Source organism: Quercus robur, chromosome 12 (assembly GCF_932294415.1).
Source record: "Quercus robur chromosome 12, dhQueRobu3.1, whole genome shotgun sequence".
Classification (NCBI taxonomy): Eukaryota; Viridiplantae; Streptophyta; class Magnoliopsida; order Fagales; family Fagaceae; genus Quercus; species Quercus robur.
In genome coordinates, this window is record NC_065545.1 from 1,103,308 (window position 1) to 1,130,275 (window position 26,968).

The 26,968-nt window shown below is 32.1% G+C and overlaps 2 protein-coding genes across 2 annotated transcripts; both read left to right on the forward strand.

Moving 5' to 3' along the window:
• Positions 1-5,512: 5,512 nt before the first annotated feature.
• On the forward strand, positions 5,513-9,340 carry LOC126710163 (uncharacterized). The gene is made up of 3 exons (XM_050410546.1): positions 5,513-5,717; positions 8,259-8,599; positions 8,729-9,340. Exons 1-3 carry the CDS (start codon positions 5,513-5,515, stop codon positions 9,338-9,340), a joined length of 1,158 nt encoding a protein of 385 aa, XP_050266503.1.
• A 7,777-nt stretch (positions 9,341-17,117) lies between these two features.
• LOC126708594 (uncharacterized) lies at positions 17,118-26,626 on the forward strand. Its single transcript, XM_050408395.1, has 8 exons — positions 17,118-17,783; positions 19,186-19,335; positions 19,483-19,680; positions 20,592-20,669; positions 23,863-23,985; positions 24,226-24,462; positions 24,778-25,283; positions 25,886-26,626. Exons 1-8 carry the CDS (start codon positions 17,168-17,170, stop codon positions 26,495-26,497), a joined length of 2,520 nt encoding a protein of 839 aa, XP_050264352.1. The 5' UTR covers positions 17,118-17,167; the 3' UTR covers positions 26,498-26,626.
• The last annotated feature ends 342 nt before the right edge of the window (positions 26,627-26,968 follow it).

The following is a 26,968-nucleotide window of genomic DNA, read 5'->3' on the forward strand; positions in this document are numbered from 1 at the left end:
CATAGTATAACACATGACAAAATAAAGACAGAGAACCACATTGGGTAGAATAAAATAAGCTAATATTAATATATTTGTTTAAATAGTAGGGTTTTAGTGTATGAAAAAATTACAATTATAACTCTTAGTAAAGTCTAAATCCATCCCCGCCTCGCCCATGGTGCGAGGCTAAAATCTTGCCCCATCCCTACCCCACCACCTTTGCGGAACAAGGAAAATTTGTGCGGAGCGAAGCGGGGAGGGGCGGGTTAAGCGAGGCTGGAGAAAAATTGTCATCCCTATGCAAAACCTTAAGATCATTCACATTAAGAATGCTAAAAACTTAAAAAAGCTATTTTAGCATCTCATCTCACAAGAAATGCACTACATCAATGTTGTTATATTTAAATTTTTTAGCAACTTAGCTACAATAGACTATTAAAGATGACAGTCTATTGTAGCTCAAATCTTATAAAAATAATAATATTTTATTAATCTTTTAATTAAAATATCATTTCTCTCTCTCTCTCTCTCTCTCTCTCTGTTTTCTTCTACTGGAGCTTTCTTCTCTCTTTTGTTCTTTGGTTCACTGACCTCTCTCTCTCTCTCTCCCCTATCATCTTGTCTTGGTTCTGGAATGGTAATCGTCTCATCGTTTTTCTTCTGAGATGGGTCTCGTCTCATCTCGTCTCTCTCTCTCCACCAAATCTTTCATCTCTCTACCGATCTGCCATCGTGGGTTTGTGATTTGTGGTGGTTGTGGGTTAGATTATGAGTTTTGTGAGTTGTGTTGGAGGTTGTGGGTTTGGTGGGTTGTGAATTGTGGAGGTTGTGGGTTGTGGTGGAGGTTTTGGGTTGTTTTGTGGGTTGTGGTTGATGATGACAGTGGGTTGTGGGTGGTTTTACTGGGTGGCAATGGGTTGTTTCATTGGGTGGCAATGGGTTGTGGGTTGTGGGTTGTGGTGGGTGGTGGTAGTGGGTTGCAGTGGTGGCTAGTATTGGTAGTAGATTGTGGTGGCTAGTAGAGCAGGCAGAGAGGATGAGAGAGGAGGCGAAGAGGATGAGAGAGGAGAGATAGGGGTTAGGTGAAATGAATTTGTTGGGTTTTTTTATCTTTATTTAATTAGGTTGTTTATATTATTTCAATATGTTGTGTATTAAAATAGAACTTTTAATGTTGATTGTATTAAAAGATAAGTTGTTAAAATAGATAAAGTAGGTGTTAAATACTATATTTTTTTAGCATTCTAAGTGTGAATGCTGTAAAGAGGTACAATACCATGTATTGCTTTGTATACAGATGTGAGTGCGACAACATCCCCAACACATATATAGGTTCTGGGATACTCCTGAGGTTCACTTTATAACATTTTGTGGTTTTTCCGTTTCGTTTTCAATGTTCTTGGCCTGCCTTTCTGTACCAATTGATATTGGTGTGTTATTCACTTATTTGTCTTCTCTCTTTTTTGCCGGTTATTCGCATAAAACAATTACTCCTACTTTTGAAAATTTAAAGTATTCCCAACAAACATAAATAGTAATTATTCCTCCTTTATGATTTAGATTAATCTCTCTCTCTCTATCTCTCTCTCTCACTTTTATCTATATATAAATAGCTTAAAAACTGACACACATCTCCAGTATTGCGAGGTAGACAACCTTACATATACTCCCTCCGTCCCACTTTGTTTGTCCTGTTTGAAAAGTCAAATATTTTAAGGGAACATCATTTATTGTCTTGTCTGCCTTATAAAAATGTATAAGTTTACAAAACTACCTTTAAATAAATTTATCAGCTTTTTTTAAAAAGAGTTATTCTTAATGAGGCTTAGGGGTATAATAGGAACATTAGTAAACTAATAACTTTTATTTTTAGAAACAGGACAATATTTTGGGACATCCCAAAATGGAATAGAGGACAAACAAAGTGGGACGGAGGAAGTAATATATATATTTTTCATCATTGTTCCTAGTATATTGTAAGAAAGAAAAAAATAGAAGATTTAGCAAAAATAAAGAAAATGGAAGAAGATAGGGATAGACAGAGCCAGGATGATGTGCTCGCCTTCGATTTGTACAAGAATACCATGACAGGTGAATGGGGGAATATTGTTAAGATGTATAAGGAACACAAATTCTCAGCCATATACGCCAGGATCAACTCGTCGGGTGACACGGCATTCCATGTAGCTGTCTCCATTGCGCCAGAAGAAATTGTCCAACAACTCATACGTGTAATTTCTCTCCATTCAGAGCCCTCTCTTCGGTTAACAAACTACGAAGGGAATACCCCTTTGCATGTGGCAGCCTCAGCTGATAGATTGAACATTTGCATCCTTCTTGCTAAAGTTGACGTGTTTTCGGAACTTCCAACTTTGGAGGTTCATCAAGATCCACTTCGTAACAAGCTCGGTGAAACTCCTCTCTTCTTAGCCGCCTTTCATGGTTACAAACCAATCTTCCTTTACCTGCATTTCCTACTCTTGGAAGCCTCCGAAAAGGACCTTGATTCAGTCAATCCCGCCTACAGAAGAAATGATGGTGAGACTGCCCTTCACTGTGCCATTAGATGGGAGTATTTCGGTGAGCATTTTTAGCTTTAACTTTTTTCACACCGAAATTTTATATTTTCTAAAGTAAAATCTTATATAGTTCCGCTTTGTCGATCAAAAGTATTATCTTCTCTCATTTTCAAGGAAAAGGAAGAATCTCCCTCTAGTACTATTGTCAAAAGCGGAACCAAGATTTGACTTTAGAAAATATAAAATTTATAACTAGCATACATGTCTTTGTATAGTTATAACATACATAGATACACAAATATTATGCATGTGCATAACGCACATATTATTATATGTAATACTCAAAACCAATCTAAATAATAAAATAACACTAATGTGAATACAAAGTGGTATTTTAACGTTATAGAACCCATAAAAACTTTTCTATTATATTGTATTTAATTGTTAGAGTTTATACATGAATGAGTCATGTTGTATTTTTTTTTCCTTGTTATCCCAAATTTGACTTAATATTTTTCATTCAATTATATTTAGTAATTATATGAACCTCAAGTGCAACTTATGTTTTTGTTTTTTGTTTTTTTTTTGAGAAGTAAAAATTATGTTGATTTTTGTTAAGCATATAAAATGACCAAACTTATAAAAAATTAATCCAAATTGTAACTATTTGAGTATCTAAAATTTAGAGTTCAACTTAATGTAGAGACCAAATTGACAATGATCCTCAAATGTAAGGACCAAAAATGGTATTTTGTCAACCAAGAATTATTAATTCAGCTAATTCTATCACATTATAACTTTACAAGGCTTTTTATTAAGAGTTGACGAAAATATAAAAATGACTGCTAATAGAATTCAACTTTAGGTAGCATTTTTAATATGCATTTAATTATTATTATTATTTTTTACAATAATTATGTTTCTTTTTTTTTAAATATACTAATTTGTATGTATGAGATTACAAGCTGGTGCTAGGATATAAAGTTTTAGATACAAATAAAATAATAATAAAAAATCAATTATATATATTAAAAGTTCTTATGCATTATTGATTAGTTTTATTATGGTTGACAGATGTGGCATTTGAGATACTTGCAAAGGAACCTAATCTTGCTTATTCTGTGAACGAGGTAGGAATCACCCCTTTGCATCTCCTAGCAAGTAAGCCTTCGGTTTTCAGAAGTGGTTCCCACCTCGGATGGTGGAAGAGCATCATTTATCGTTGTAAGTATTACTCAATTGCGTAGCCGCAAATCACTAAATCACTTTAATTTTGTAGATCGGAGTTGTACCTACATTACACGTACTTTTCCTTTGTTGTTGTCCATTGTCCAACATAAAAAACTGTCGTTATCTTTTATTGTTTATGAAAGGTATACATGTTGAAGAGCTGGAGCACGAAACTGTTCAGAAAGATTTGATTGATTCTGTCGTTAAAGAATTGCATGAATCTTCCGAAAAGGATGACAACATTACTGACAAATGCCCAAAGAACTACCAAACATGCATCCAGTTCTATCAAATGCTGCAGAATATGGCTCGATCGGGTATGGAATAGATTTTTTTTTTCTTTACTTTGATTAAAAATAACACTTTTTATGGTCGATCTGTTTGGATTGAGGGGAGAGAGAGAAGGAACAAGAGGGAGTAGACTAGAGTTAACCAAAAATTAAGCTAATTTCTAACTAACTCTCTCTACTCCTTCTCCCTCCTCTTCAATCCAAAAAGATCATTAAAGTTATTACAAAACTGATGACAGAACATATTAACATAACATCAATCAGGGTAACTCAAGAATGTTTAGAGCTACACCAGGTAATAAATTTTTTAGGATCATTTAGGACTCTAGGTTTATTAGATTCATGGAGTTGCTTTTCCATTCATTAACACTGGATGTCTTATTAATCATGTGATTTTTTTTTTTTTTTTTTTTTTTTTTTTTTTTTTTTTTTAATTTTGACAATTGGGTACACTTACCGATTTTCTAGCTTTACAACAAAAATGCCGCATTAAACAGAACGATTAAAACTTCAAACATATACAGCAACCCTAAAACCAACGGAAAACAGTGTTGATTTATTTATATATTTCAGTTCTTCCCTTGAATTTCTGTTACCGAGTTGCTTTTCTTTTCTAGCGTTTGGAAGCAAAAATATGAATTGCAAAGGTCGGAAAGCAGATGAAGAGAGTGCCAGCGAACGTGATATTATTGGCCAATCAAAAAAAGGTGAGAAATGCTTATTATCAAAAGTGCATTTGAGTTGCCAATTAAGAAACTTCAATTGATATTTGATCATCAAAAAAAGTTTCTTTGTTGGTCCGGTACATCTATTAAATGTTTGGCTCGAAATCTTCTAAAAATATATATGGGTGGAGTGCTTTAATGACCTTAAAGTACTGATTATTATTGTTATTGTTGAGGCCCAATGAAAAGTAGTTTTAAACTTCCATTAGTTATTTATTTATTTTTTTTTAATCAAGTAGTTCTTCACTTCTACTATTTGAACATTCTTATTTGCACATTAAATAATGAATTGATTTTGTTTATTATAGGATACCAAGCTCAGAGTAAAGTTCAGAAGGATCATTCTTTTCGGAGCCGTTATGCAGTCTGTTTTAACTTTTTCCATCTTTTATACACAATATTCAACCGGATTATTCTTGGCCTCGGATATGGTATGCCACTATATATTAACACCACCCCCACTTCACAAACACACAAATATATCTACAAATTTTAAACTTTTTAATATAAAATAAAATTTTTTATTAAATATTTTTTAAAATTAAAAATAAAAAGCCATAATAATTTATTAAAGGTTCTTGATATAATTTCAATCACATTAATTATCATGTCAATTCGTTAGTTTTTTATTATATATAATTGATAATATAAGTAAAGTACAGTAATTAATATATTTTCCTCTTGTAATATATATTATATACTTATTGAAAAATAATCAGAGGGTATAAGGAAGATTAAACGGAAGCATGTACATTCTGCTAAAATCATGGAAATCCTTATTGAGGAAATTACAAAAGACCCTCGCGGCTTGACAAGTGGGACGGATCCTGGGCATACAATCAACCGGCATGGAAGTTCGGATGGAAAACCATCACTAACAGACGGTGACCATGCCACCACTTCCAAACCTGAGCAACAAGATGGAAACAAGATAAACAGAACTGATAAAGACGAGAAAAATAATGGAAAAGGTGATTACTATTCTTCTACACTGTAGTTTTATGGATTTTGGGCCAAAATGGCCCAATACCATGTTTTTTTGAAATTTTTAGCAACAAAGCACTGTTTCGGAAATAATTTGGGATCTACCACTTTTTGTGGTACTCGAGTTTGGTGAGCTCGAGTACCACATTTTTCCATTCCACCGTCGCCCCATATTCAAGGAGCCCTATAGTGGCGTTTTTAAGCCCTATAGTGACGTTTTCGGGCCCTATAGCGGCGTTTTCCTGAAATTTTTTTTTAAGTCCCCATACAGGTTCAAGGGGCCCTATAGTGGCGTTTTTAAGCCCTATAGTGACGTTTTCGGGCTCTATAGCGGCGTTTTTTTTTTGAGAAGATGTTGACCAATGAAAAGATGGTAATCGAGCTCACCATGCTCGAGTACCACAAAAAGTGGTAGATCCCAAATTATTTCCGAAACAGTGCTCTGTTGCTAAAAATTTCAAAAAAACATGGTATTGGGCCATTTTGGCCATGGATTTTGCATATTACTGTTTATTTTAGAGAAAGAACTTACTTGAAGTTAAAATTATTTTAGTCAACCATTTCGAGAAGTATTTATATCATATTAAAATATTTTTTTTCTTAAATCTTTATAATTATTATTCTTCCGTCACGTATAATAATTACCGTCTATTAAAGAAATAATAAAAAAATCATTTTGCACAAACTACAATGACTTGGATATTTGCACTAGGATAGTAACCAAAACTCATTTTGCATGACTATTCATAACTTCATATGGGTGATTTTTAGTTTTCATTTGCTACAATTTGTTCTTTATGCTATAATAGTATGACTTGTATATTTGCACAAGTGTTGTAACAAAATTCCATTTTGCATAACTGGTTTGTAACTTGACGTTGATGATTTTTGGACTTTGTTGGCTATAATTTGGGTTTTATGCTATTTTATATGAGCTTGTGAGAATAAGGGTCATCAAATAGCTCATAGTCCATGAGTTAGCCCAGTAGCGCATTAGGCTAACCACTAGGCTAACCATTAGGCTAACCATTTAAAGATACAAGAGTAATAATTTAAGAGCATGCCTAACCATTAGGATACTTGAAGTGATTATACTAAATTATGCTTACTAAATATAAATTTTGCTAGTAAACTGGTATCTTTGATTTTTTTTTTTTTTTTGTCAAAAATCATAAACATTGGAAATTTTATTTATTAAAGGCTATGAAGAAAAAGAATTATTTAAAACCTCAATAAAAAAAAATTATTAAGAAAAATTGACTCTTTTCTTAATTTTTTTTAAAGAAGGAAATCTTACTAGAAAAAACTCATGGTTAGACCATTCGGCCTAAATACAAAATGGTATTACCCATAGGCTGAGATTTTCTCTTTCGGCCTATCCCACTAGATCCATGGGCTGAGTAAAAACAGGGCAGACTAGCTTGGTTGGGCTCTTTGCCGACTTTTAAGTGGGAATATATGCTCCTAGATTTTTTTAGCCAAAAGAAAAAACTCTGTGTTTTTATTTTGAGAATTTAATTTATAAGTGAATAAAACAATTTGAAAATTAATAGGAGAATGGTCCTATTTTTTAGGCAATATTTTAGTGGGAGTTAGAGTTGTGTTTTTACCAAATTGTCATTTAGTTTTGTTTCTACTTAAACACAGGAGTGTAAGTGTATTTTTGAACTAAAGAGTGAGGAATCCAAACCGGAGAAGTCGCTTAAATAATAATATAGATACTAAAGGTTCAAATATGATAAGAAATCACCACATCATATTTTTTAAGTTAAGCAATAAGCAACCTCATACACAATCCTATTCTCCAAACCAATTAAAAATAAATAAATAATTTCCATAAAAAATAAATAAAAAACTTTTTTTTTGCTTTTTTTTTTTTTTTGGTAGTATCTAATCTCTATTTCGTTATGAGCATATATAAAAGTAAAACTACATAAGAAAAGAAGAAAAAAAAACTAATATAAAAAATTCAAAACTTTTTATTTGTTCTAGGCTCTTCTTGAACTCAAGATTTTCCCTCTACCGTCCTACCAACAAATCAGACTTGATCTCAAGCATATCATGGCATTTCATAGTAGTCTTGATGACCTTCTTATAGCGATGGTCTATTTCTCAAATCTGTAATTTTGTTAAGACTATTCCATGACTTCTTCACTCAGTTTCGCTTGAGGAGTTGGTAGGCAGTGGTCAGAGCCTCAGAGGACATGGCAATTCGAGATCGAGAGGGTTGTAAAAGTTAAAAAGAAAAAAAGAAATTGGTTTTGAGAGTAGGATTGTGTGTGAAAGTGTCTATTGCTTAACTTAGAAAATTGGCAGCATATTATAATAACTGCATATTATTGGAGGTTGTATAACATATGGTTTTACACCATATCTTTATTGAATTCAAACTCATGAACTAAATTGTTATCAGTTATATATATATATATATGGCTAACATTTGAAGATGCACTGTGTGTAATTAGCAGGAAAGGAGGAAAGGCCTAAAACTACAAAGACAGAGACGCCCTTACTTATTTTATTGCCAGGTAAAGAGGAAACGCCTGAAACGGCAGAGATAGAGACACCCATATTGCTTGCAGCTAGAAATGGTATCACGGAGATGGTTGAATACTTACTCAAAAAGTTTCCAGTAGTCATTGCTGACAAGAGTGAAGGTAAAAATATTGTTCTTTGGGCCGCAAAGAACAGGCAAACACATGTATTACAGCTACTGCTCAAGCAAAGGTTTGTAAAACGTAAACTAATTCATGAAGTGGATATGAATGAAAACAACGCATTGCATCTGGCGGCTGAGATAGGAAAGCAAAAGCCTTGGCTAATTCCTGGTGCTGCATTGCAAATGCAGTGTGAAGTCAAATGGTATGAGGTACAGACTCAAAACTAGCTTCACACATATGAACTAAAGCTTACAATGTACAAGCACATCATGGCAAATGCCACCATCCTACAAGTACTTGATATAAAATTTTTCACTATCGAATGTATATCAATGCAGTTTGTAAAAGACATGATGCCGCAACACTTCTGTTATCAAGTCAACCTCGAGAACAAGACCCCAGAAGATATATTCTACGAAACCCACATGGACCTCGTCAAGGACGGAGGCGAGTGGCTGAAAAGCATTTCAAATTCCTGCTCTGTTGTGGCTACACTCATCGCTGCTGTTGTCTTTCCGGCGTCAACCACTGTCCCCGGTGGAATCAATGATAATAGTGGCATGCCAGTCCTTGTAAAACATCCTGCATTCAGCGTATTTGCTATTTCCTCACTCGTTGCTCTGTGCGCCTCTGTTATTTCCTTGTTTTTGTTCCTCAACATCCTCACCTCCCAATACCAACCGAAAGATTTTCATAGCTATGTGCCGAGGAAACTTCTGCTTGGCCTAACATTGCTCTTTGTATCCATTGGGGCGATGTTAATTTCTTTCTGTGCTGGACAGTTCTTCTTGCTAAAAAGTAAACTGCAAGATAAGGCGTTTCCTGTGTATACGGTGATATGCCTGCCTATAATCCTTTTATCCATGGGACAGCTTCCACTCTACTTTCAACTTTTATTGGTTACTCTCAAGAAGGTGCCTCCGCCGAGCTATAAGGTGGTTTCTCTCTAGGGTGTTTCGTCTACATTCTACAACTTTGTGTTGGATTGATGATTTCACTTCTTCTATTGATTGAGTACTATGGTTTCTTCAAGGTTGAAATAAGCTATTTGTTTTGGGTGTTCTGTTTTGACCAGCTATATATCTGCTTTTGTGTATCCGTATGCCTGTGTGTTTTCGTTGGACTTTGGGATTTTAAGCTTCAAAAATGTTTGATTTACGAGCATAATAATTGAATAATTAAGTGTTTATGTTGACTCTCTCTCTCTCTCTCTCTCTCTCTCTCTCTGTGCGACTGAACTTCTTTATCAAATCATTTGCTTCTAAATATATAATTTCTATAGCACAAAGCAGATGTAGGTGTGAGTAATTAGATGGTTTCTTTATTCAAGTAATTTGCTTTCTAATTATATGGTTTCTTCGTGATTCTGAAGAAAAGAGAAGATTGAAGAATTGCCCAACGGCTAGTTTTCAAACAAACGGCTATATTGTGTTTCACACACCAAAACGGCATCGTTTCTCATTAAAATAAACGTTGACGTTGCCGTTTGATCAGGAAAACTAGCTGTAATTTTATCAAGTCGGTGTCGTTTTAAGACACTGCCATCTGAGCTTATCACCTTTTCCCACGAGATATCAGAATTCTGTTGATGACATGTTAATCACGTGTGAAATTAGAGAATAACTGTTCCCAATCTTTACGCATCTAAGGTTGGGTAGTTAGATTAATCTATCTGTGAATCTGTATATATATGTATGTAATGGTGAACATCAAAGTTAGAGTTGCTAATCATTTTTTCATTCTCTCACAAATCTCTCCTTTTTCTCTCTCACTTTTCCTTTTCCGCCATTGTTGAAACTCTGATTTTTCAAGCAATCTTTCAGGTTCACATAAGCAAATGTAACTGAAAATTTATAGAAAATAGATTTAAATCAACCGAAATTTCTAGACCTCTAGCTTCAGGAAGAGAGAGAACATTCTCTGAGCAGAGAAGAGCCTTCGAATCACCAGCATGGCTAAATAGAATTTTACCATATACCAAAAGAATAACAGTGGCAATAGATGCTTCAAAAGCCTCTTTTCTTTGGAACCCTCGTGTAATTATAGAATGACCCAAAAACAAGTTAAAAAAGAGAGCACTGCTTTTGAAAATGCAATGAACCAGAAAGGACAAAGGATCTCACTTTGGAAAACTATAAATCAATATATAGCAATGATTGCTCTTGATTGACACCGCTTCGTTCAAGATTCCCAGTTGCGTTGATCGGTCCGAAATTACAGGTAAACACTCCAAATTTGTGAAAGCATTAACAAATTAATAAGTTGAAAACTCAAAAACTTCGAAGTGTAATGCACCACTACAGCCACAAGAAAGCCACCACTTCACACAAAATTTAAATTTAAATTATGAGTTTAAATTGGGTGAAGATACAGTATTTTTACCAAATTTAATTATTCCAAATTCTGACTTCACCAGAAGGAGACACCGCTGAGAATGGTCTTCATGACTTCATCTTCATTATGCTCTTGAATTCAATGTATTGAATACAGTTTGACAGGTAAAATAATACAGCAAACGTTTTGGAGCCATTTCACTAGCTTCATCAGCAACATGGCCATCAAAATTATATGTTGAGATTAACAAGTAATGGATATATCAAGATTGCATGTTATTATACTATCATCCTGATGATTTGTTCCTTCTTAAAGTCTGGAAAATTTGCAATAAAATATGTTGGTAGAGTACTTATATTCTGTGCATTAAGGTAGAGGACTCTGTTGGGAGAGAGATGCCGTCACTAAACAGGTATTTATCTCCATTTTTTTTTGTTGTAAGAATCTGCCAAGGGTAAAAGTTATAGTATACTTGGTAATTCGCTAAGATATTCATTTGGCGAAAATACGATTAATTAAGCTGAGAATTCTTTTAGTACTTGTAGGCCTAAATTTGCCAATGAAAGAATATAAATTTGATTACAACAAAGTGATAACGTATGTCTTGTCGTAATTAAGTTGCTTTTCATTATCTAATGATTATTTTATTTCATTTTCTATTTTGAAGTATTTTCCTTTTTAAACACCAAAATCAATGAACACTTGTGCATTTTTTGCATCATGGTTAGACACCGAGGAATTCTTTATCCCGAATCCATCCATTACGCTATATTGAAATCACAGTCCAAAAGCTCATTCACCCTCGTTCGGTGAAATCTGTGAACAAAACAACAAATCCCAAAAGGATAAATAGGCTAAAGCCTAAGAATGTCCAAAATAATTGGAGTACGAGACAAACGCGGGATAAATCAGAATCATAAACATCTTCAATTAATGATACATTTCTATCAACTTAAAATATAATATGTAGTAAAGCTTTAAGTTGGAGGTTAGAGAAGTAGGAGAGACAGGCTTTGGCTTTAGTCCAGGCTTGATGAACAGTAGATTCTTTGGCATTGATTGCTAGCTACCAAAAATCCTTACAACCAGTAACAGTAGAGCAGTGATCTTGTCTAATAGCAGCATCAAAATTAATTTTGTACCTTTTTTTTTTTTTTTTTTTGGGAATCCTAGAAGCTGCGTGTTTTTGAGAGATAGTAAGGCAGTCCCAAGCAACCAAATGAGACTGGAAGACCTTTTTTATTTGAATAGCCAGATTGATATTGATCAAGAGGATTTGAGTTCTTGATGGACCAAGTTCTTCCCAAGCCACCCGATTTGGTCACAAATTATATGTACCTGCATAAAGAATACATTTTGTGCACTCTTTTCTATCCACTCCAGGATTAAGAATCTGGATAAAGAATCATTTCAATGTTAGTAGTTAAACTTGTTTTTAATTAAACTTTCATTAATAAGCGTGAGTTTTATAAATTAAATAAAATCGTGGTAAATGCATATATGTGGGGGATTTCTTGAAGTTAAGTATGGTATTTTATGAATGCAAGAGTTTAGAAATAAATATCTTGAGGGTTAGTGGTGGCACATATATAGTATATATAATCCATGCATCTGTTAATTTCAAAGCAAGAGTGAACCATTGACATAAGGCACAAACCATATAGAAGAAACAAAACACCCACTGCTTCAATTGGAGCATGTGAGTTGTTAGGGTCATATTTTATATGTAATTGATTAATCTTTTGACAAAACACACTTTAATTGTAATTAGGTAGATCTAAGTTGGATTTAATATATTAAGAATTATGTTATTGAAACTTATCAAGTGTTAGTATTAAAGACATGAAAATTGATCCAAGAAACAAGTGAAAAAAAATTATTCTATTAAAGCTTGACAAATAGCTACTATCGAGATTAAATGAGAAACTTGACACAAGCTTGATCTATCGAGAATTACAATTTCAGAATTCCAAATTTGTAATTCGACCTAAGTTAATATATTTGTTTAGAGTTTCTTTTCTCAAAAGTCACAACCCTATACATATATAAGGTTTATTTTTAAGAGCCGTCACACACGTATTGATGTTTATTGCAATGAAAATGCTAGGATCACATAATTGTACACAACTTTGGTCACAACTTGCCACGTGGCTAAAACTGGTAAGGAGTATATAATTTTCCTTAAAGATGTCTAGTAGTTCATGGTTGGACTTTTCACTTTCCAGCCTAACATACTTTTATTAAAGCTTCTAGGGTTTTTATTTTTTTATTTTTATTTCACACCCCCCCCCCCCCCCCCAAAAAAAAGCCATATGCTTTGTAAATCCAGATTAATATAAAAAATGGGGAAAAAAAAAAAATCAACCTCCACTGCAATGCAAGTTGACAATTCGGTAGCTCATAGAGGGCTTGTGAAAGCTAAATTCATCAAATATTCATTGTTTGACTCTACTCTACTCTCTTTCCATTCAAATTGACCATTAATTAAATAACATGTAATCCACTTCACATTTGATGGTGAATTTGTCTCAAATATTTACATTTAGATAGGTACGTGCTTTTCAACTTAATTAAGTATCGATCATTGTTCCTCACCCTAAAATTTTAAGCTACATGCATGTATTCCACGCTACATCTGAATTAGAAAAATGAATTCCTTCCCGTGTTGCACATTGAACTTTTCTTTATCTAAATTAGGGTAGTGGGGAAGTGTCTTTAGGAAAAGAAAGACGAAAGTAATATGCTATGCCTATACCGACACGAGCAAAGTAGAAGTATATATCCTTCCCTTATCTTAAACTCACAGCAGTCATTATCTTTTTTGTTAGTAGTGTTCACTCTTTCTTTGGTTATTTTCTTCCTTGTTCCGAAAACTTCACTTTTGGAGAAGTTAGTTCTTAGGGGAAAAAAATTAAAAAGAAAACTGCTGTAAAATAAAGGAAATAGCAAGACAATACTATATATATATATATATATATATATATATATAAAGATTATATATGAACTTCTTCAAGTGATCATCCACCACCACATAAAACATAATTGTTATTTTTCATTTGGAGAATTCGAGATATGGACACTATGTTTCTATTTTTATATTTTAATTCACTTTAGGAGAAATAACGTACAATTGATTCTTGACCAAAATTGATTCTTGACAGACAATTTTATATTTCATTCTAACCAGATGGTTTGCTTTAGAAGGAGTCGGTGAATACATTTTTGTGTAATTTTTAGATTTATTACAAACATAAAAGAAAGTTAATGGAAAATTTCAAAAGTTAGGGGGGCCATGGCCTCCCTTGGCACCCCCCTAGCTCCGCCTATGAGTACGGTAACTCAGCATCTATTTTAGCTCTTCTAGTAAAGCAAACCAAATGGTTAGAATGAAATATTAAATTGTCTTTCAAGAATCAATTTTGGTCAAGAATCAATTTTTATTTCTCCTAAAGTGAATTAAAATATAAAAATAGAAACATAGTGTCCATATCTCGAATTCTCCAAATGAAAAAAAACAATTATGTTTTATGTGGTGGTGGATGATCACTTGAAGAAGTTCATATATAATCTTTATATATATATATATATATATATATATATATATATATATATATATATATTATATTGTCTTGCTATTTCCTTTATTTTACAGCAGTTTTCTTTTTAATTTTTTTCCCCTAAGAACTAACTTCTCCAAAAGTGAAGTTTTCGGAACAAGGAAGAAAAGAACCAAAGAAAGAGTGAACACTACTAACAAAAAAGATAATGACTGCTTTGAGTTTAAGATAAGGGAAGGATATATACTTCTACTTTGCTCGTGTCGGTATAGGCTTAGCACATTACTTTCGTCTTTCTTTTTCTAAAGAAACTTCCCCACTCCCCTAATTTAGCTAAAGAAAAGTTCAATGTGCAACACGGGAAGGAATTCATTTTTCTAATTCAGATGTAACGTGGAATACATGCATGTAGCTTAAAATTTTAGGGTGAGGAACAATGATGATACTTAATTAAGTTGAAAAGCACGTACCTATCTAAATGTAAATATTTGAGACAGATTCACCATCAAACGTGAAGTGGATTACATGTTATTTAATTAATGGTCAATTTGAATGGAAAGAGAGTAGAATAGAGTCAGACAATGAATATTTGATGAATTTAGCTTTCGCAAGCCCTCTATGAGTTACCGAATTGTCAACTTGCATTGCAGTGGAGGTTGATTTTTTTTTTCCCCATTTTTTATATTAATCTGGATTTACAAAGCATACGGCTTTTTTTTTTTTTTTTTTGTGTGTGGGGGTGGGGGGGGGGGGGTGTGAAAAAAAAAAATTTAAAAAAAAAAAAAAACCCTAGAAGCTTTTATAAAAGTATGTTAGGCTGGGTCCAACCATGAGCTACTAGACATCTTTAAGGAAAATTATATACTCTTTACCAGTTTTAGCCACGTGCCAAGTTGTAACCAAAATTGTATGAAAAGCACACTTACATATCCAGTTATTTACTAAAAATTGTATCAGTTACAAATTAACAAGCTTTAATTTCCATAGTTATAGAATGAAAAGTGTGAAAATGTTAAATTAATCCCGTCATGATTAGACTCAATCTTTAAATCTATAAGGAGGACAATAAAATCAACCAGAAGGTCAAAGAAATTTTATTAGGAGTAATTACAGTAAATCCAGCCATAGTTAGGCCCATTTTTATCTTGTTTGCTTGTGGTTCAAAACTTGACATTTTACTTACTTGAGATCACCTTCGTTAGGGGCTCCGTAACCCATCTTTGTTACCCATCTTTGTTAAATATATGAGTAAATTAATAATTAGTTTTGCTCCCCTTTTATGTCTCCCTTCTCCACACACACACACACACACACACAAACTTATCTAAAAGTTAGAGTTTTGTAAAAATTAAGAACAAATAGATATCTCATTTCCAACCCATTTCATCTTTATATCCAAACCTTTCAATCAACCTTATTAACTCCATTTTCTTCTCATCATTAGCACAATAAAATTTATCCAACATAACCCATTTAGGATGGTTTAGTTCAATAACTAGTTTGTTTCGCTGTTAAATGTTTTATGAAAAATATTTCCAGCATTTTATCGTGTTTGTCTTATTGTAAAATTTGGTTAAACTTGAAAATGTTTTCCGTTGATTGTTAAATTCTTAGTAAAAATATTGTAAAACATTTTACATTTAAAAACTTAGTAAAACATTCTACAAAAATACATAGTGGCTCTCCTCCACATTTGGTGGTTGGGTTGCTGGTCTGGTAGTTGGTGTAGGTAGTTTGGTGGCACCAATGGCTGAGCTGCCAATTTTGGTAGAATATACTTGAAAAATTTTACACGTCATACCAAACATTTGAAAATGTTTTACATGGAAGATCTCTAACACTCTTGACCACAAAATTTGCAATTATAGTTTCTCCTAAAATGAAAAGAAAATATAAAAATAAATATATAGTGTCCATATCTCTAATTCTCTATTTGAAAAATAATATATATATTTTAACGTGGTGGTGGATAATCACTTCAACAAGAAGCTCATATGTAATATTTTTCCCTCTCTCTCTCTCTTTTTTTTTTTTTTTTTTTTTTGTGATTTCTACTATTTAATTTCCTTTATTTTACAATAATTTTCCATTTTCATTTTTTTTTCTTTGTCAGATCACGAATCTGAAATTGGAATATAGGATTTTTATTTTTCTAAGAACTAACTTCTACCAATAAAAATGAAGTTTTGTTGGGGGGGGGGGGCGTGGTCGTAGAAGAAGCATTTAATTATAACCAAAAAGAAAATGACTGCTGCGAGTTTAGGATAAAGGGAAAGATAGTTCTACTTTGCTCATGTCGGTACTATATAGCACATTACTTTCGTTTTTATTTTTTAAAAGAAATTCCCCTCCCCCCTAATTTATATAAAGAAAAGTTCAACGTGCAACACGGGCAGGGTTTCATTTTCCTAATTCACGTGTAACGTGGAATACATGTAGCTTAATAAAATAGTGGGGGGTGTGGAATCTTGATCGTACATCACTTGAAAAGCACGTATCTAAACATTTAATGTAAATATTTGAGTTTAGATTCATTATCAGACGCGAAGTAGATTACATGGTACTTAATTAAGGAGCATTTGGGATACTTTATTATTGCTTATCTCTCTCTCTCTCTCTCTCTCTCTCTCTCTCTCTCTGTGGTTAATCACCTAAAGTAAATAGTCCTCCTTTACTTTGGAAATTTAAAGTGCCTGATTCTCAACATAAATAAAATAACTATTCCTCATTTAATTAGACAAAGGATGAGGATTCTTTCTCTCACTCTCTCCTCCCTTATTGTTATATATAGCTTAAAAACTGACACACATTTCCAGCATTGCGAGGTAGACAACCCTCTATTCTTATATATATTTTGTCATTGTTCCTAGTATAGTAAGAAAGAAGATGGTAGATTTAGAAATAATACAGATGGAAGATTTAGAAATAATACAGATGGAAGATTTAGAAAAAATACAGATGGAAGAAGTTAGGGCTAGCCACCTGAAACAAGAAAATGAGCTCGCCCTGAATTTGCACAAGAATACCATGACAGGTGGATGGAAAGAGGTTGTTGAGATGTACAATCAACACACACTCTCAGCCATTACCGCCAGGATCAACACGTCAGGGGACACGGCATTGCACGTAGCTGTCTTCATTGCGCCAGAAGAAGTGGTTCAAGAACTTGTACAGGTAATCATCGGGTTATCGTTGGAGTCCTGTCTATGGATAACAAACAAGGATGGGAATACCCCTTTGCATGTGGCAGCATCAACGGGGAGATTGAAATTATGCATCCTCATTGCCCATTATGACGGGTTTTCAGGGAGTGCTCGTAACAACATCGGTGAGAGCCCTATCTTCTCAGCCGCTTTTCATGGCTACAAGTCAGTCTTCCTTTACCTGCATTTCCTACTCTTGGAAGCCTCCGACAAAGACCTCGAATCGATCGATCCCGCCTACAGAAGAACAACTGATGGTGAGACTGCCCTTCACTGTGCCATCAGGTGGGAGTATTTCGGTGAGCTTTTTTGCTTCACTTCACCTAGCTATTAAATAAATCGTGAATTAATGTTCAATTTTTTACTTTTTAGTCAACTCACCTAGCAAGAACCCTTTTTTTTTTTTTAATCAACTCACCTTTGAGTTTAGCAAACAATACGTTGAATTTTTTTTTTGGTACCCATTGTCTGCTGTTTCAAAATACTGGGATCAGCGACTGGGATTGGCGAATGAGTTCGGTGGAGGCTCTGATGTAGGTGTTGCGATGTGGGGTTTGGGTATGATGGCTTGCGAATTTTTTATTTTTTATTTTCCTTTTCATAGTGGCTGTTGCAGTAGACGAGTTTTTGATGGTAGGAAATAACTATGGTAGCTAAAGGTTTATTGCTAGGTTGCAGATGACGGTGGGTGAAGGTGGTTTTTTTTTTTTTTTTTTTCCTGTAATCCATTAAGAATCTGATATTTGCTTGGGTTTTTACTATGGCCACCACCTGTGGTTGGATTATTTTTACTATGCTAATAATGAGAAGAAAATGGAGTTAACAAGGTTGATTGAATTTTAAAAAACTTAGCTTTTAGATTTTTTTTTTTAATATTTTTTTTTTTTTTGGAGAGGAAAAAGACATAAAAGGAGAGTAAAAATACATATTTATCTCTTTTTCTAACGGAGACGGGTTACGGGAGACAAATAAAACTTATCTCAAGTGGAAAAAGTGACACTTTTTAAACTACGAGTAGGCAAAGTGATTTCGGGTCAAACTACAAGTAGAATTACTGTAATTTTCCCATAAAATAAACAAAGTTTAAAATGAAAAAGAAAAAAGAAAAAATCAATTACATGGTATACCATAATTAATTGGTGAGGCATAGAATGAAACACAAAAAGTTGGACAAATGATTTGCATTCACCCTTTATTACAAGAAGATATATCATGAGATGGTCTCATGAGACCTCAATATATGAGACACACATGTTGATGTTGTGAGAAAGAGATCTTATGAGATTGTCTCACAAGATAATTTTCCCTATATTCCACCCTTTCTTATAACTTGCCTGTGTGGCAAAGCCTCCACATCACACTCGGCACAGCAACACAATACTGAAAGCAAATCATATTATTATAAGATATTTTTTAAGAGTTGACAAAAATATAAAAATTGACCATTAATAATATTCAACTTTAGATAGGAATGTTAATATGCATCTAATTACTTTTATTTTTAAATGCATTTATGTGTATGTATGTAATTGTAAGTTAATCTTAGGTATATAATTCTATATATATATACAAACAACCGAAATAAATTTTTTTATTAATAATTATCATAAAGATTAAATTTCATATTTGAAAAAAACAAAAAGACAACAAATTGTACTATATTAAACTTTTTCATCCATTACCGATTATTATGGTTGACAGATTTGGCATTTGAGATACTTCAAGTGGAACCTAGTCTTGCTTATGCTGTGAACGAGCTAGGAATTACCCCTCTGCATCTCCTAGCAAGTAAGCCTTCGGTCTTCAAAAGCGGTTCCCACATTGGATGGTGGAAGAAGATCATTTATTATTGTAAGTATTACTCACTTGTCTAGCTGCAAATCATGAACTCTCTTTAATTTTGGAGATTGGAGTTGTACCTACATTTCTCGTAATTTCCCTTTGTTGTTGTTCATTGTCCAACATCACCAGTTGTTATCCTTTATTGTTGTATGAAAGGTATATATGTTGAAGAGCTGATGCACGAAACTATTCATCAAGAATTGATTGATTCTGTCATTAAAAAATCTTCCGACGACATTACTCGCATATTCCCAGAGAACTACAAAACTTGCATCCAGTTCTATCAAGTGCTACAGACTATGGCTGAATTGTTTCTCAAAAAAAAAAAAAAAAAAAAGACTATGGTTGAATCTGGTATGGAATGGATCTTTTTTCTTTACTTTAATTAAAAGTGTTGCGGAGATAACATCTTAGCTAGAAAGTCTCCAATTCTCAGAAAAAAAAAAAAAAAAAAAAAAAAAAAAAAAGAAAAAGAAAAAAGAAGAAGAAGAAGATAGATAGCCTCTAATTGAGAGGTTAATATTTATATTAAAACACACCGTGATCTAGCACCATAAACAATACTCATTTGTTGGGTCTTTTTTCAAAATAATTTGTACGAGCCTTTAGGTTTCGTCTGTTGTCCTTGCTCCCATTGCGAAGGGACCTTGAACACCCTTGCTGCACTCCCCATGTGCTTTAAATCCATTTGTTAAGGAGATAATATCTTGGGGAGTCTCCAATTGAGAGATTAATATAATATATAGAGATACTGACTAATTACCCAAAAGCTTATGCCTATGAGTTTGGACCAACTATATATATTACTCACTCTTTTTATTATTATTTAATGTGAGACTTTATTCACACATATATATCCAACAAAATATAATATTTGTTAATTAAAATTATTGCAAAACCAATGATAATAAATGACATCATGACAACTCAAGAATGTTTAGACTTAGGCTAGGGGAATGAAATTTCCTATAATCATTTAGGTCTCTAGGAAATCAGAATCATGGAGTTGCTCTTCCATTCATTGATATTGATATCTCTAGTTAATCATTTGCTTTTTTTATAAAAAAATAATAAATAATAAATAATAAAAATTAACAATTACAACTTTTGATTTTCTAGCAATACTACAAATTAAAAATGCATTAAACAGAATGATTAGAACTTCGACATATACAGAAGAACAAAAAAAACCTAGGAAAACAATGTTGATTTTTTCCCCCTCTTCTTCCCTAAAGGTTTGTGACAGAATTCCTTTCCTTTTCTAGTGATTGAAAGAAGAAAAGGCCAGCATGGAGATGTAGAGAGTGCCAACGGACCGAATGCTAGCCAGTTAGAACAAAAAGGTGAGAAATGCATAGTATTAAAAGTGTATTTGGCATCTTTTAGTGTTTTTTAATAGAGTCATTTAAAGTCCAAATCCTCCCTCACCATTATAACTTTCAAAATATTAAAGAAAGAAAAAAGAGCATTTGTGTTGAATTAAAAAAATAAAAAATAAATAAACCCACATCAATTGGTTGATGTGTTTTGGATTTAGTATGGGTAGTCAGTTGGTCAGTCCGGTAAATTTTTGGATTGAATTAAGGATAAAATTTAATTACAAAATTAATTGTAGCATTTGATTACAACCTTACTTAATATCTTTTTATTGGAGGTGAATTTTGACAAATCTACCATTGGATTATATATTTTTTTCTTATATTTTTCATGCTTGCAAAATTTCTAGAAAATTAAATATTAATAGTGATGTTATCAATGATATGTTTAAATTGCAAGTTTTTATAATTTAAAATTATGCATAAAATATATGCAAGTCTTGGACTTTTCAAATTATGCTCAAAATACAAGCATATAGTTTAAAATTATGCATAAAATATAAGCATAATTTTCAAAATATGCAAGTCATTACTAGTCTTCAAGTAATGCTAATGCTAAAACTTATATCTGCCACTCTGGTATTTAAAAAATAATTTTAATTTTAACAAAAAACCCTTATATGCATGCTATTACCCATCGTGCTCAAAATAAAAGGGTTGGGGGGGGGGGGGGGGAATTATCCTTAATTATTTTATTATTTTTTTCATAATAATTATTGTCATTATTGAATTATTGAAGCAAGTGAAGAGTAAACGCTATCAAGGGAAAAGTTTGGCTACAAATTTGATTGTAGCCAATGGTTACAACTCCCACTAAAAAAATTAATATGACTACATATTTTAAAAATCTAATTATTTGATGCATGTTTATTATTTTCTTAACACACATGTCAAATTTTGTGCTAATTGGATGTTGTTTACTATTTGATTCATAAACTTATTTGTCATGCATAATTTAGACTACAAAAATTTGAAATTAAAACATTTAATTGATAATATAATTATTGATCTTGGATTTTTTGAAAATTTTGCAAGCATAAAGGATATAAGAATATAATGTAATCTAATGATGAATATGTTTGTCAAATTTACATAAGATAAAAAGAGATTGAGTTGAGTTGTAGTCATTGTGATGGTTACAACTAAATTTGTAGTCAAATTTTGTCCTTCTATTAAACATGAATCATATAATGAAAGTCTTAGACTTTTCATTGACATCTTTTAATATTATCACATAAGTTTTTGAAAATTTATATTTTTCCATATCATCATTGTAAAATATATTTTTTAATTTAGTTTTTAGAGTTCCAAACAATTCTAAATTATGTTTGTTTAAACTAAGTGCAACCCATCATCTTCTTAGTTAGTTGGTTACTAAACAAAGTTTGATTAAATTAAATTTGATCTTCTCTAAAAAAAAATTCTCATTCTATAATTATACCTTTTCATTTATTAATGCTTATTAGCTAAACATATATCATATATAAATATATGTTTGGACTTTTCTATATGCAATATTGCACATATTAGTAATTAGTATAATATAAAATCAATTTTTTTGACATTTTGCTAACTTCCTTTAAGGTTGCCATATAATTTTTTAAGAGCCCACATTTTAATTTGGTTTTAAGATTTACAAATAATCTACTAAAGTGTATTCGTTTAAAAGTTAAAACTCATTAAAACTCAGTCTTTTTGGATAAAGAAACCAAACACCAAACAAACCCTAATTATATTAGGTTTGATTTTTTTAGATGAATTGTAATTAAATTATAAATGTATTTTCAATAAATTCTCTAATTAACTTTTAATCTTTAATTAAATATGTATCATTTTTGTTGACTTTTTCCATGCATATTGCATGGATTAGCGAATTATATATATATGTATGTATGTATGATTAATACTAGACATATTACAAATTTTATTAAATAAATCTTATAAATTGATATTTCAAAAATTTTAAAAAAATGTATTTTAAAAATAGGCTAAAATGAAAATTGCAAACTCTAAGTTTAATTGAAATTTATTTTAATCATCTAACTTTACTTCTGTTCAATAGAGCCTTCTAAATTTCAAATTTATTCAATTGAGGCATTCCGTCCAATTATGTTAAAAAAGTTCCATTAAAAAAAATATTTTTCTCACATGAAAAAAATCATAAAATTAATAAAAAAAATACTTTATATATGTTTTATGTGGGAAATTTTTTTCATTAATTAATTGCATACTTAATGACAATTTTTAACAGAATTGGATTAAATGTCTAAATTGAATACAATTGAAGCTTAGATGTTTCTCAATTAAACGAAAATAGAGTTAGAGACTTGAATGAATTTCACTCAAACTTAGAATATGCAATTTGCAGTTTAGCCTAAAAAAAATGTAATTTTTCAAATTAGCACATATACAGATATACTATCTTTTGACTTTAAAAATTATCGATTTAATCTATTAAAAAAATTTCAACTCTATTAATACAATAAAAAATACCTGGGGACCATTTCTATAGCCCAGATACTTTTCTTTTCTAGTAAATTAAAAGAATAAATGTATATTGCAATCCTATTGCAAAAGAAGAGGATCCCAGTGAAACGAAAATTACTGGCCAATCGTGAGAAATGTATATGGTAAAGTGTGAGTTGAAATTGTTAAAAAACCCCAAATCAGTTGGACTTGAGATATTCTCAAAAAAGTTGGGTTTGAGATTTATTATGGTTTGTAAATTTATTTATTTTTTGGGTCTAATGCTTTTACTGGCCTTAAAAGTATTGCTAATTATTGTCTTGTTGAAATTGAGGTCCAATAAAAAGTACTTTCACTAATTTTTTTATTTGCATATATAAAAGTACTTATACTAATTAAGCGGATTGTGATTGCACCATGCAATAGCAAATCAAATGTTGAGAATCTTGAGATTAAAAGTTTCAAAAATCACTTTTAATTTTAGAAATTGAATAAAAAAAAAAATTTAACTTTCAACTATTTACCATTTTATTTTTGCTTTATTTTTTAACTTTTCTCTCACACCTAATAGTTAATTGCTGGATCTATTGCTATTGCACCGATCTCAATTTTAATTAAACCTTGTTTTTTATGGGACTAATTAAACATTAATTGTTATTTGCACATTATAATGAATTATTTTTGTCTGGTATAGAATCCCCTCGGAGAGAAGTTCCCTCGAAGCATGAATTTCTTCGGCTACATTATGCAGGCTGGTTTAGCCTTTTCCATCTTCTGTATACAATATTCATCCGAGTTATTCTGGGCCTTGGGTATGGTATGTCACTGTATTAGACTTTCAATTTTTAAGTTTTAACACCCCCCATCCCCGCTTTTTTTCTTTCTTTTTTTTTTTTTTTTTTTTTTTTTTTCTTTTTTATTGAGAAAAATATAATGTTATCAATGATTTCAATCACATTCATCCTGTCAATTTGTTAGCTGTTTAAACAAATGTACATAATTAATATATTTTCCTTTTTGAAATATATATTATATATTCAATGATTATAACAATCAGAGGGAATAAGGAGGATAAAACGGAAGCATGTATATTCTGATCAAATCATGAAACTTCTTGTCAAAAGTACGAAAGGTAAAGACTTCACAAGTGGGAAGAACCCTGGGCAAACAATCGTAACTTGGGACGGACAATCATCACCAATAGACAGTTATAGTCCTCAAGCTTCTGAACCTATTCAACAAGATGGAAACGATAGAAACAAAATTGATTTAGAACAGAGAATGAATGGAAGAGGTGATTCAATTCTCCTGTACTCTTAGTTTTATGGATTTATATTTTGACTCGGATTTTGAAAGTACATCAGCTATGAACTCAATTGATTTGAGTTATATAAGTTAATAGGAGGAATCAGAAAAATTCTTAGATATTCTCGGAGTATGGGAAAATGGTATTTCTTATTTTCACATTCATGATGGACCTCATCATGAATTTAATGAGTGAACCTTACTATAAATGTAAGAAGATGAATCATCATTCTCCGTATTCCGAAAGTACCTAGGAATTACTTGAAAAATCACAATTCATAATTAATCCTTTTGTTATAAGCAGGAATGGAGGAAACGTCACAAATGGAAAAGACAGAAACACCCTTACTTATTTTACTGCCAGGGAAAGGGAAAACGCCTGAAACGGCAAAGATAGAGACACCCATATTGGTTGTGGCAAGAAATGGTATCACGGAAATGGTTGAGCAAATACTTCAAAAGTTTCCAATAGACATTAATAACATGAGCAAAGAAAAGACAGAGACAACGATATTGCTTGCAGCAAGAAATGGTATCATGGAAATGGTTGAGCACATGCTCAAAGAGTTTCCAATGGCTATTAATGACAAGAGCGAAGGTAAAAATATTTTGCTTGTGGCCGCAAAGAATAGGCAAACACGTGTATTACAACATTTGATTGAGCAAGAGTTTGTGCAACGTAAACTAATTCATGAAGTGGATATGAATGAAAACAACGCATTGCATCTGGCAGCTGAGATTGGAAAGCAAAAGCCTTGGCTAATTCCTGGTGCTGCATTGCAAATGCAGTGGGAAATCAAGTGGTACGAGGTATGAACTCAAAACTAGCTTTGCCCTCGATTTTTATTGCACAATATAATTGTAGCGCATTGTAGCAAATGCCACTATCGTACAAAAAAGTGCCAGAGGGAGGGGGTAGGGCAGCTTCTAAAAACTCCCTTCTCTCTTTTAATTTCTCTTTTTTTTTTTTTTTTTTTTTTTTTTTAAATGAAAATATGTATTTAAAATTTTATTTTTGAATGTATAATCAGTAAATTCTCTCTCCCTATCTAAAGCTTTTGATTTTTTTTTTTTTAATTGGTTTCTTATAATGTTGTCATATAAACTTTTAAAAACCCACATTTTTTTATACTAATATTCTAATATATATATTTAATTGAATTTAAATCTAATAAGGATCATGTATTAAACTTTCTATATTTACACCCTCCATTAAAATCTTGCTATGTTTTATTTTATTTTTTAAACTATAGAATAGATAGTTTAGTAAATAAACACATTTAAAATAATGGTCATTCATAACTACTACAAATATCAAATATTTTGTATTTAAGAAAAGAAAAAATTAATAGAAAATATATTATTTTATATAATTTGTTGTGCATTTAATGAGTTAGTGAATATATCTGCAGTTTGTAAAAGACAACATGCCGCAACACTTCTGCTATCAAGTCAATAAGGATAGCAAGACCCCAGAAGAAATCTTCAATGAAACTCATGAGGAATTAGTCAAACAAGGAGGCGAGTGGCTTGACAAAACCTCTGAATCATGCTCAGTTGTGGCTGCACTCATTGCCACCGTTGCCTTTGCCTCGTCGACCACTATCCCAGGCAACATCAATGAAGAAAACGGGAAACCAAACCTTGAAAGCCACTCGATGCTCACTGTCTTTGCCGGCTCCTCACTAATTGCCTTGTGCTTCTCCATCACTGCCTTGTTCTCGTTTCTTGCCATCCTCACTTCTCGTTATGAACAAAAAGATTTTCGTAGAGACTTGCCAAAGAAACTTTTGCTTGGCTTAACTTCTCTCCTCGTTTCCATTACATCAATGTTGATTTCTTTTTGTGCTGGACATTACTTTATGCTCAAGAATAAGCTGAAAGACAAGGCCTTTCCAGTATATGCAGCAACATGCTTGCCGATAGTCTTTTTCGCCATACAACAGTTGCCGCTCTACGTTGATATTGTATGGGCTATTTTCAAGAATGTGCCTCGATCAAGCTATAAGGCTGTTTCTCTCTAGGGGTTTCTTCTACATATTACATAAACCTTGTATTTTTAAATGTTTGTGTTTTTTCTATCAGTCGAGATTGGTGTGCTTAAGGATTGAAATAAGTTGTTTTCTATTTTAAATTAATATGGGATGCATTGTTTTTTGGGTGTTTTGTGCGTGTTGTGCACCTATTTGTGTTTCAATTGTACTTAGAGATTTTAACCTTTTGAAAATATTGTGCTTATGACTTATGAGTTCAATAATTGAATAGTTTAATAATTTTATGTTGAATATATATCTCTCTACTAAAAATAAGGCTAGATCCCCCATTGATGTTGGAATAGTCTTTCAATTGTCATTAATAATGGTTTGTAAAAAATTAATCTCTCAAAATTTCTATAATTACATGCTTATTTTTAGCCAAACCAAACAAGGCTATTGTTTGGTTCTCCTCGAGTAATTATTTAATATTTTGAAGGTACAATCAATTAATAGGTACTT

Excerpts from the sequence above, each read along its gene's own strand:
- LOC126708594 (XM_050408395.1), top strand. The coding sequence starts at position 17,168 with ATGGTAGATTTAGAAATAATACAGATGGAAGATTTAGAAATAATACAG. Across the intron at positions 19,336-19,482 it reads GAAGAAGATCATTTATTATT|GTATATATGTTGAAGAGCTG; the intron begins GTAAGTATTACT and ends GTTGTATGAAAG. Across the intron at positions 20,670-23,862 it reads TAGCCAGTTAGAACAAAAAG|AATCCCCTCGGAGAGAAGTT; the intron begins GTGAGAAATGCA and ends TGTCTGGTATAG.
- LOC126710163 (XM_050410546.1), top strand. The coding sequence starts at position 5,513 with ATGGAAATCCTTATTGAGGAAATTACAAAAGACCCTCGCGGCTTGACA. Across the intron at positions 5,718-8,258 it reads CGAGAAAAATAATGGAAAAG|GTAAAGAGGAAACGCCTGAA; the intron begins GTGATTACTATT and ends TTTTATTGCCAG. Across the intron at positions 8,600-8,728 it reads GTGAAGTCAAATGGTATGAG|TTTGTAAAAGACATGATGCC; the intron begins GTACAGACTCAA and ends ATATCAATGCAG.